Genomic DNA, 12,102 nt, shown 5'->3' with positions numbered 1-12,102 from the left:
ATAGTCTCAATTGTGTTACTGTGTTAGCATGCAGGCTCCAGTGCAGCTGCAGTGGGACCCACGATGGACCGATCTGTGAGCTCTGCTCAGCACTCCGAGCAGGTACAGAGGGAGCTTTAAATTACAGTCACAGCCCGTGACACTGAAGCTACTGTAGTGTTGAACCTTTTGTTTTCTGAGTGTTCTGATCTCCAGGCCATGATTAAAATACGTGTATGAAAATACACGCCTGTATCTTACAGCAGAGACTTAGCAGCTCTGTATTATCCTGGCCACGGGATGTCTTGAACATACCCTGGGGTGAGACCCCTCAGCAAACGAGATGTTAGGGCTTCTCGGAACCGGTACTTTGAGCTGTGCGCAGAGAGGAGCTCTCGGTGTCCGGGGAGCTCTGAGGTGGAAAGGGGTGCTGGGAAGCAGCCGTGGCAAGGCTGGTTTTGTTGTAGTTGGAGATGTAGATGCAGAAATTGTTCGAAATAGAACAAAAAATTTGTACAGAAGTTGGTGCACTCCAGTACTGTCTGAAGGGTCAAAGGGGAATTTGCATTTTTACAGTGTGAGATAAGGTGAAGATTAACCAGTTGAGATGACGAGTGCTTTTCCACAATGATTATCTCCACAAAGAGACAGTTGAATTGTTCTCAGCAATTTGTTGAAACATGATTTTCTGTGCATGTGAGCACAGCCATGATCGTAGTGCAGGTATTTCATTGGTGTGGCTGATAGAAGTGTGCCATAAGTGATGCAGGCAGATTTTAAAACAACTAGGTGCTGTTGTGCGGGTTTGGTGGTTGTTCATGCTGTTGGCCTATGCAGACGGGTGCCCCGAACAGCCGCTGGCCCCGTGTCCGCAGGCACATCCACAGACAGGGTTTTGTGGGAATAATCCACGCTCGGTGCGTTGGACCAGCAGTTAAATGGGCAGAAGTGAAAGGCTCTATGGTGGCTCCTGTTGTGGAATGTGATACATTATTCATGACACCAGCCTACCCTGGCAGGCTTAAATGTATTTCTAGCGTTTAACCTCAGATATGCATCCAAATCCAGAAATTATAGTGTGACATAACACCCACCAGCTTAGTCCAAGCATTTCTTACCGCGCCTCTCACGTCGCTGTGCGTCTGCAGAGGGAGGACGAGGGTGGCTGCCCCGAGCGTTACTGCGCCGGAAACGTAGTGGAGAGAAATAAGTATCTGGGTTGTTGTCTCGCTAGTCCATCTCATGGCAGATGGCAAATGTGTTGGTAGATATGAATGAAGAGCCTCTGCGGTATAAATAATAAATGCTTCTTCCAGCTGTATGGAACACGTTACGTTTTTGAAATTGCGCCAGGTGTTTGGGTATTTTCTTCTCTTTCCTTTAAAATGGATGACGTTGTCACACAGCGCTGCGCTGCCTGCGTGTGCTTCTGTGCGCATCATTGCCTGTGTTCGTAACTGTTGATTTTATAGAATTACTACATAAAAACTCATATGCTGCAAATTAAACACAAACAAATGAAATGGACATTTGGGGAATTCTTAGCGATTTGTGGTATTTTTTCTGAGCTCAGTGCAGATGTTTAGGAGTTTCTCAGTTCTTGACAAGTAATAGATGATTTCACTCAAAATGTCTAAGTTATCAATATATTTATGTGTTTTCTTACTAGGCTGATGTCTTTGAATTTGACTTACCTGAATTATAATTATTACATTAAATCCGCACTAATGACAATAGCAAGTGAAATTGAAATGCATCCGTTCATTCCCCCCACCCCTCAGCATTTCTAACCATGCAGAAACAGATGTGTTCTGCACCGCCCTCCGTTCCCCCAGGAGTCCGTATCCGCTCCGGTTTGGCTTTCTCAGGGTATAGGGTGCATGTTAGTGTATCTTAAGCACAAGACAGAAATATGAATTAGCTATCCTTCATAAATTCCTTTGAAAATCACAGAACGCATCTTTGTGAGGTTCCAGGTGTGGACTATTTCTGCTGGAAGGTCCTGCACCGACCATCTTGTGCAGCTGCGTGAGGTGCGCAGGCGCCCGCTGCTCCAACGCTGGGAAGGTGGCGCCTGTCCGAGAGCCACGAGTGGAACCTCGGGAGCAAAGGCCGAGTTAGCCCTGGATTTCCCGGGCAGCCGTTGTAGCGTTGTCCCTTTGCACACATCCCAGAGCTGGTCAGTGCCAGGAGTAACTCATCTTTCAATTTGTAGTGGTGGTATCAGTACGTAACACTGGAAACACATTCAGGGCAGTCAGATAGGATGGTATGGTGGGTCTGCAGTATATAGAAATGAAAACATGGGCACTGCACATTTTAATAAAGGGTGGAAACTGAGTTATTTTCCCCAAGTAGTCAACTTGTAGGACTAGTCTTTTCAGAAAGGAGTTCTCCAGCTGGGAACTGGAGATTAGTCTTTATTGTTTCTCAGCATCCTGTTGAGATAGAGTTCCAAAGAAAGCATACAAAACCAATGATGAGTTTCTGTGCTGAACCGCTGTTTGTTCTTCGGATGAAGTGGAAAGCAGTGAGAGGAGCACGCTGTGTGGTGGAGCAGATTTCCTGGGAGTCACAGAGGAACCAAGCCATAGCAAACCAAGCCTTTTCCCTGTTTAAGGTGAATAAAGCTGTTGCTAAACCTCTGTGTGCAGTTTCTGTACTGAATTGTCTGTGCTTTAACACAGGGATAGAATTCCAGTCACAGACAGTCGCTTTGTCTCCTGAATGCATGGTCATATAATATGACTCCATATTAAAAAGTATTTGCAGATTGAAATTTGATAATGGTACCTAAAAGATTATTGTCCCACAGAAGTAAATGGGGTTTTGAGCCATCGCTGGAACTGTGGATTGAGGCAAAAGCAGAGGAAGTTTTTCAAAGAAGGCAAAGCTTCAGTGCTGAAGGAAGAATCTTGACCGTCAGAAGGCATTTGATATACAACTGTGAGATTTGACTTCTGATTTGATTGGGTTTCCTTTAAAAGAAAGGGCTCTCTGCTCTCTTCTAGGCACAGGAGGATCTCCTGGGGAGGCTGCGGGATGAGGTGCTCAGCTGCGGGTTGCTGTATCGGCTGCTCCCGGCCATGTATTGCCTCGGGCTGTTCGTCCTCGGCTCATGGAGGCACTGCAGCTCTCAGTTTCTAATGCTGCTTTTGAGGGCAGATGCATTTGATCTCTACTTTGTGCAGCGCAGTGTTCTGGCCCTTTTCATCATCACGAGTTAAATCCTCTTCAGACTCCTCCAAAACCTCCAGGAGTGCTGACCCAGCAGAACCGTTGGCTCTGACTGCGGTGCCCCCGGAGCACATCCCCGGCGCTCCCCGGGTTCTGCTGTGTGCGTGGGCAGGTCTGGGGAGCACAGCCCTCCCCAGCCGCTCCCAGGCAGCTCGGGAGCGAGCGCAGCACTGCTGGGACCAGCTGGGGAATGGAACCACACCGTCAGTAGCCATAGACAATAAAAGGATAGTCCCTGAGTGTCACGGAGGCACCCCGAGGCTAGTTTAAGGGACAACAGGGTCCAAAACAACTTTTATTAAACCGGTGAGAAACAGGGTTTTAGCACTCCAAAAGTGACTTAAATATAGGTTCGGGTATCAGTTGAGGAAAATTATTAAGGGGCAGCAAGTGGTACAACAGGCGGTCCACAGAGTGCATGCACGTGGCTTCACCCAAAACAATACCGGAACTGCCCCTGAGTCCCAGAGGAGTACACACTGCATGAACATGATGCGGGATTATTCTTAAAGAGATATAGATACTCGTAGTGAGTATGGAAAGTGTACCCTCGCGATTGTGCGAGGGTAAATTTATAATACACTCGCAATCCTGCGAGGGTTAATTTACTTACACGTACAAATATGCACGAAACACTACACGTGCTTATATGGAAGCACGGGAGGAAAATACACTCGCGATTGTGCGAGGATAAATTTATAATACACTCGCAATTGTGCAAGAAATAAAGTTACACTCGCAATTGTGCGAGGAAATAATTTAAAGTACGCGTGCAAATGTGCACGGAATATAAATACACTCGTGATTGTGCGAGGAAATAATTTTATACGTGCTTGTATTAAGCATGGGAAGTTACACGTGCATATGTGCACGGAAAGGATAAACATACTCGCAATCTTGCGAGAAGTTTTACTCACAGCCGTGGCGGCAAGGCAAGCGGGGTCTCCATCCCGGGGAGCGGGGCTCTCGGCAGCAGCATCTTCAGCTCATGCTCCGAGAGACCGGCGACAATGGGCCCAGTCTCGACGAGAGAGTCCCGTTTTTATACTGGCTGATCAGACCTGACTGTAGGCATTCCAGAAGCTTCTCTGCACCCCCACACCGTGTGTGGGGTGCCCCTGAAGCCTCCAAACGTCCCCCACACTGGTCACAGGTGCCCAGCGGCTCCTGGCCCTCGGCAATCCCTTCTCCTAATGGCCCTGGCCAGGGTGCTCTGGGCCAAACAAAAGAAGCTGTCAGCCTCAAGTAGCAGAGAGAGGGAGATGTGCATCTGGATCCTCTTCCACCCCTTGCTGGTGTTAGCTGGATCCTCTTCCACCCCGTCATTGTCCTTTGCCCTGCAAGGAAACACAAAAACAGACCTCGGTTCCTTTGGAACCGGGCTTCCATTTTTTGCATTACGAAAAGAAAATAAGACAGCAGTGCCACAGTACTGAAGGACATCATCCTAGCTTGTCCTCCACACTGAGTCTGTGAACTCATTTAGGGTTTGGCTCAACAATAGCAGTAAGTGGAAGCAGATGCTGATCAGCTCCGGCACTGCTGGTGCGGAGGGTAATGGATGAACGTTCGCGGCTCTGTTCTGAGAAGCCACGCTGAGTTAGTAGCAACGCTTGGCCAGCCCGGTTTGATTTTATTACAAGTGTCAGGGGCTCGTGTCTAGACTGGTGCTTTGGCAGCTAATTGATCTCCAGCATTTGATATGCTAATTATTTCTTTCATAATATGCTAATATGTGTACAGTGAAAAAAACACCTTTTTTTTTAATGCTACAAGGATATCTGAGAGGCATATTTGGGAAGGGAAAGTGAGAGCTGTAGATCTTGATTTAAATGGGTACAACACAGAAGTGGCTGGGTGTTTCTGGTTGCTGAGCTCGCAGGGGGGTGTTTGACGTGGTCGGTCTCGCGGTGACCGCACAGGGTGTGTGTGACGGGCCAGCCTGCGCAGCACGAGCAGCTGCTGCAGGAAACGGTGTGGATCAGAGAATACACCGCTCCGTGCAGCACGCCTTATAGACCGTGGCAGCGTTCTGCTGCCACATGGATGTTCTTTCTTCTGAGCCAGTAATCTGGACATCACAGTTTTGATCACATTTCCTGCGGCTAGGGGATGAAAAGCTGGTAGCAGGGAAGCAGAGCTGAGTCACCCCCAGCTCTCCGTCGCGTGTCCCTCTCTGCATTCGGACTTGGCTTCCTGACTTTCCCTGAATTGCTACCACTTGACCATTTGACAGCAGATGTTACTTGGCTGTTTTCTGAGATGTGCTTGTATGCTAGATAGTTTATTCCCTGTTTCTTTGTCTTTTCCCTTTTTGGATTTTCTTCCCACTCTGGGTACTTTTAAAATACAGTCTGACGTATATCAGTCCTTGGCTTTCTGTAGTTCCATGTGGAATTATTCTATACATTGGTCTTTGAAAGGCACCATCAAGGAGAGTTTTAATGTGTATTTTCTTTTGTCTGCCTCCACTCAGATATTTTGAAAAACACTTTTGTTAATTACCTAAAACTGTAAAAGTATGTGAAAGCTGCCAAAGCCGGCCGGTGGGAGGATGACTGGTGAGCAGCCTTCCTGGAGCGAGGGGAACGGCACAGCGCGTTCACGTGGGACAGAGGCAGAACCGGGATCCGTGCCGACCTTGGGAGACCAGCCGTGCTGGGCCACCCAACAGTTTCATTGCTTCAAATGTTTTTAAAGGAAAGCTGCTATATTTTCTTCTATACAGGCACTTTTTGCACAGGCTAACAGGCTACCCCAGAGCCATTGGGTAGATAGTAATTAGATTGCTAATATGTTCTTATAGTTTTAAATAATAGGAAAATGTCTGACCTGCCTTTGGCTTTGGTCCCCGGCAGTAAATACGAGGCCCTGGCCGCAGATCAGATGGACACCTATCAGGTGTTATAAGAGCAGATTCTGTAAGTGTTACTGGGAGCAGATCCCCTGTCTGCTGTAACAGGCTTATCTGTGTGCTCTAAGCCTTAATCACCCACTTTGACTTGAGAGACTTTGATTCTATCCACGGGGGTATAAGAAATGGATTATTTAGCTCTGCAGACCAAACCAACCCAAATGAAAGCATCCATCCATGTTACAGAGCAGAGCTGGGGAGCTGGTTGCTGAAAACGAAGTCAATGGAGCAACGCTTACTGACGGCCAAGGCACCGAGAATGCTTCCTTGTGTCAAGAGTCCTTATGTACAGGTAAATTAATCCAAAATCCTGCAAATAACGTGGAATCTCAGTAGTGTTCTAGGCAAAAAGAGTTATATTTTTATACTGAAATGCAGTGTTTTATCTCTAGTTTCACTGGACTTCAGGACGAATAAAAAGCTGATGACGAAGCAGAATTTCCCATCCTGACACAAGTGTAAATGAGAAAAGGATCTGGCCTCCCATAAAGGACAAACATTCCTTCTCATTCTAGCTTGCTTTTCAAGTGTTCAATTTTCTTCACTTCTAAACTGATTTTTGGAAGCAACAAGTATCTGATATCCTGAATCTCCTCTCAGGCTGGGGTTCTCAAGGGAATAATTCCAGTTGCAATTGAGGGATAAAATCTATTTTTGTATCAAAGCAGAACTCCTTGGTACATCTTGTTTGCGGCCCTTTAGTTCTGGTTCAGGAAACGGTTTCCTGGACGCGCTCGAACCCTACAGCAACAGGGCTGAGAATTAACGCTCGCATACATCGTGGGCTTGTTTGTCTTTTAGCCCAAAGAACGACACCTGGTTGAGCCCATGTGGTTACACCGTGGCTGCTCCCTCGAGGCACCGCTGGTGGGGCTACAACCGCTGCCATCTCTGTGCATAATGTATTACAGGTGCCACGTAGAATAATGTCTTCATGTGCTCACGGGTTATCTGAACAGGGCACACAGAGGTAAGGTTATTGATACAGCTTTAACAAGGGACATGCTCAGACTGGGTAGATCCTTGGAATACGGCTTTAATAAGGGGAATAATTAAAACCTGTGAGTGATTTAAACAATGAAGTGTAGTGACTTCACGACAAAGAAATTTGACATGCTTCAGAAATCTCCCATGCAGCCGAGTAGACTTCAAACAGATGTGTTTTGTGACTGGCTGAACGTTGAGTTGAATTCATTTTAGCCTCTTGTATTTCTAGACAACAGGATTTATAACTGGGAGTGATCACCAAAAAGTCACAGCACAACCTTTGTGTGCACAACAGTCTCCGTAAGATGTAGCATCCACATGGAAGGTTTGATGTTACAAATTTCATCTCATCAACAACAAAAAGAAAACTTTGAAGAATTAAGTCAGAGGAACCAAATTTATGATGCTAAAAACTTGGCAGAAAATTCTGAAGATGACTCAGAAAGAAGTCAGTGGGGATGAGGAGCGTCCAGTGATGCGGCGTGAGACCGGGGAGCGGCCAGGAAGGAAGAAATCACAGCTGGAGCAAGAATTGCAGGTAAGTCTTGTGTACAGGAGAGTTAATGAATTAACATAAATATAGAGAGGTTTCAATTGAATGTAGAAAGTTGTCCTCCAGAAAGCTAATGTGCTAAATATACGCCCCCTTAATATGATATATATTGGCATTCAAATATAAACATGCCCTTTAAAAATGATACCAGGTATCTCGTGCAGCCCCCTCATTATGCCCCGTTGCGAGGTGCTGTTTCCGACGCACACGTCGGCAGCCGGATTAATGGCACTCGGTGGATTAATTAGAGGCTGCCACTGCAGCGCGTTCGGCTCTCTGACAGTTCAGAGTCGCACCCGGGACACATCGCTGCGGATCCTGGGAAACGCATCGTGCCAAAATCATTTTCTCATGTGTGATTTTTTAAAATAGTACTTGAATTTTAAACCGCTCTCAACAAATGCTTCCGGATACTCCAGGCCAGCCTCAGACTAACTAAGGACTCTTTCTCTCGCTCAATTGATCCTGGAGCTGCCCCGCTGTTCTCATGATGTGTGTTTAAGTTCACTGCACGTCTGTTGAGAGATGCATGCGATATACTGGGTTATTTCTGGAAGACTGGAGTGCCTCTGGGTAGCACTGGCTAAACAGACCGTATTATAAACCCCTGTGTCTCACAGAAAGATCCGAGCTCTGGTTTTGCTGGGTTGGCCTTGGACAGCTCTGTGTGCGTGTGGTGATTACACAGGGACTCATACTCTGTTCACCGCGTTTGTTTGAATACAGTTCTCCCATGAACACTCCTCCCATCTGTACGTATTTCCTCAGGACACCAGGATCCCGTTTGGCAGTGCTCGTGATTTTGGGTAAAACTGAAAATAAGAACATCCGGGACTCTGAATTTTGAGCTGCGATGTTTGTGCTACATTACTAAATATCTCGTAAACTTTGCACAACCTCCTTAGCAGCCCCAAAGAACCGTGCTGTAGATAAAAAGTCTTGAAGATGGCAGTTGCTTTTGAAGTGGTTCTTACTGCAATAATCTACTTGTCAAATCTGGAGCCCTGTGGTTGCTGCTTGGCAATCCTTTTTGCATCAGGATTACTATCGAGATCAAGCTGTTTGTCCAGCAGCCCCGGAGCTGCAGTCAGCAGGGATACACTCATACAGTCCTCGACTTGCTGCAGCCGGGGAACTGTGGGGCAAATGCAGGTCTGCAATGAACCTCGTTCACAAGAGCGCCCGCCCTTTGCCTTTCTCCGGAGCAGCACTTACCTCGGTTCTCATTCTCATCTGCTTTATCTTTGCAGACCCGGAGCATCAAGAGCTTGTATCAAAGTGACCTAGGAGAAAAAGCAAAAGCAGTTACCGATAACTGACTCCACCACGGAGCGATCTTTCTGACTGGGCAGAAATACTACAACCTCTAACAAGAGCTTTTATTCATGAGAAGAGGTTTGGTTTTCCCAGCAATTAGTTTCATCACTGTTGCATTAACTCTCATGTTCTGGTTTGGAAAATGGAGGGAGAGGTTTGGTGCTGAGCTCGGTGCGGGGCGCTGTAAAGCACAGCTCTGAACTGTAGCACAGCAGCAAGCGAGTCAGACACTTGTTTGCTTTATTTTTAGAATATTCCCTTTAGGGGCTTTCATTCATAAACAATACTTTATGTAAGTATGATAGGATGACACTGCAAATGATACATGGATGCAGATTAGTCAGTGTTATTGCAGCCTGATGTTTGTGGCACTTATGAAAACGTTAAAAATATTCTTGCAGAAAAATAAATATTTGCCCTATTTTTCGTATATTAGGGAAGAGATTCCAGCATCTCCTCCCAGTTTTGAGGGTCTCGCTGGTCTCTTCTCAGCGTGGTGGCGGCGCACCGCGCTGGGCCCGGCTCCGGCTCCGGCTCCGGCTCCGCCAGCTGGCACCTCTGCTCCGGCTCAGCGCCGACTGGGCCACACAGGCCAGGCCTTGAACCCGCGCTTCTGGATCTCCAGCGTCTCCTTGACAGCCCTGACGCTAAACCCTGTAGCACATCAAACACGGAGAAGAAACGCCTTGACTTATTGCCTGTGGTAGCTCAGTGGCTCTGTGTTGATTTGCCGTTGATCCAGACTAAACCAGCGTCATACGACAGCTCACTGGAGAACTTCCAGTCGTTGTTTTTGGAAGGCGTCTGGTTGCAGGCGTTTCACAAGCAGGAAGAAGCTGAGGTGATGCTCTTGGTCTCATCCTTACAATCCGGACAGCCTTTGAAATCATATTGTACTTCCATAATCACAGATGAAAATTAGTTTGGTGTATGCTTAATGATTCACAGAGTTAGTGCTAAATAAATAGATGACTAAGGCTTGTAGCGTCGTACGAGCAGATTGATTGGATTTTGACGTTCAGACATCTAATTATTTTGAAGATTTGAATGTAAGTGCTCTACTTTATCTTTGTTCATCATTACTGTTACTGTTTTGGATAGGTTTCTGAGAGCATGGATTTTGATGCTTTAATCCTCGGTTGTTTTTAATAATTTCGTTGAGAGGGGGTTTAGCTTCCTAAGAACTGCGGTGAGAGTGATCTTCAGTTAAATCTGTCAAGTGTGAAAATCATCTGTCGGAGCAGATGCACAACATGCCGGCTGTTAATGTCTCTTTGGCCTTCAGTCCTGTTTTTCCGGTGTGTGTGGGCACTGTTGGTTCGCTGGGTCTCAGTCAAACGCAGGCGGTGGGATCTCTGCTGCCCCAGTCTGACAGTCGGGGTTTCGCGCTATTCACGCTCATCAGGCCTCTGCTCAGACCGGCTGCGGCACGGCGAGGATGTGGAACGCGCTCTTTCGGAGGCCAGGATACGTTTCACGGGCTGCAGATGAAGGATTTATGAGCAAAATATTTTCCATTTTACTTTAAAATGAAATCTCTTTGACTTGGAGCTGCAGATTTTTGACGTGCATTATAGAATGAAAACACTGAAGCAGGATTTGTTTCACAAATGAATTACCTTAGTGCCATTCACTTCATAATACTTCAAATATCACTAACCGCTTAAACGCAAAGCATTGCAAATGTGTACATTGCATCACTGCCATTTCGGTGCATGTTTTCTAAAGAGCAACCCCAGTCTGCAAGGAAAGAGGTTCAGTCTGTGCCACCGTTCCCGGACAGCGTTCTGTGTGACACCGAACAGAGCCATGAAATACAAAATCACCGTGAATTCAGATCTCGGGTAACGAAAGCAGAGATGGGGTGATACAGTTACAGTACTGAGTATTTGTATTTGCTGTTAGTGGAGGGTCAGCTGGGTGCTATGAACACATAGAAAATGGACAGTCAGAGACCTTGTCATCTTCAGTGATGAAATGATAGCAGGTTAAATCCAAATGGAACCGGGCCAGTGGCAGGAAGGGGAAGGTAAATCTGCTAGGAGCATTAAAATCAAATAAGTTTATTTAGATCTACCCCTCTGGAAAATAGGATTGCAACCTGGCCAAATAGAGTTAGTAAAGTGACAAGTAAATGCATTTTTGACCATTATAATCTAAACATATTTGAGCTGTTGACTCTTCTCCCACACAAGTACCTCTCAGCGCAGATAACCTGGCAGGGCCAGGGACGGGACCCCCTGCTCAGGTCAGTGCTGGGGCTGCGGTTCAGTGCAGGAAAGCCAAATTACTTACAATCCAATTGCTGGTGTAAATAAACTGATCTGCAGCTCCACCATCCCATCTGCAGCCTGGCCCCAGGTGCTTTGTCTGAAACATACTTGGCACAGAACCCTCAGCTAGAATTACGTAACCCTTTATTTTGTCATTTTCTTGTGTTAATGCTATTCCATCTGTGCACATTCGAGTTTTCTGCAAAAACTGTCTCCACAATGACTTTCTTTTCTTGGCCTCCCAGAACTCCACGGAGCCTCTCCATGGATTGTCACTTTGTCACACTCATTAGAACCTGAGATGAAACCTATTGAGGCGACTTCACATCATCTCAGAACACCGGGTGCTTTGGCATTTCACATGTCAGATGGGTCAGGACACAATAGCGATTCTAATTGTCAGCCACAGAAAGAGGCACAAAATAGTGAGAGGAGGAGGGAAATCCCTGTAGAACTCAAGGCTATCACTGCACTTCTAACAGAATTGAAAAGCTCCCTCCCTCACCCACACAAAGGATGAGCTGGCTCTGCTATGTGTGCTCCGCTATGTGTGCTCTGCTGCGTGTGCTCTGCAGTGTGTGCTCCGCTGCATGTGTTCCACTGCATGTGTTCCACTGCATGTGTTCCACTGCGTGTGCTCCGCTATGTGTGCTCTGCAGTGTGTGCTCCGCTGCATGTGTTCCACTGCATGTGTTCCACTGCGTGTGCTCCGCAGCGTGTGCTCCGCAGCGTGTGCTCTGCTGTGTGTGCTCTGCTGCGTGTGCTCCGCTGCATGTGTTCCACTGCATGTGTTCCACTGCATGTGTTCCACTGCATGTGTTCCACTGCGTGTGCTCCGCTGT

The 12,102-nt window shown here is 46.8% G+C and overlaps 1 protein-coding gene across 1 annotated transcript in view; it reads left to right on the top strand.

Moving 5' to 3' along the window:
- The window catches only part of LOC136108578 (uncharacterized), a 32,619-nt gene extending 20,800 nt beyond the window's left edge, over window positions 1-11,819 (top strand). Inside the window, exons 4-6 of the mRNA XM_071814984.1 lie at window positions 6,317-6,422; window positions 7,347-7,655; window positions 8,921-11,819. Coding sequence (XP_071671085.1) covers window positions 6,317-6,422; window positions 7,347-7,421 — 181 coding nt within the window. The 3' untranslated portion in view covers window positions 7,422-7,655; window positions 8,921-11,819. The remainder of the gene's footprint in view (window positions 1-6,316; window positions 6,423-7,346; window positions 7,656-8,920) is intronic.
- Window positions 11,820-12,102: the final 283 nt, after the last annotated feature.

Source organism: Patagioenas fasciata, chromosome 15 (assembly GCF_037038585.1).
Source record: "Patagioenas fasciata isolate bPatFas1 chromosome 15, bPatFas1.hap1, whole genome shotgun sequence".
Lineage (NCBI taxonomy): Eukaryota > Metazoa > Chordata > Aves > Columbiformes > Columbidae > Patagioenas > Patagioenas fasciata.
This window is presented reverse-complemented; position numbering and strand designations above follow the sequence as displayed.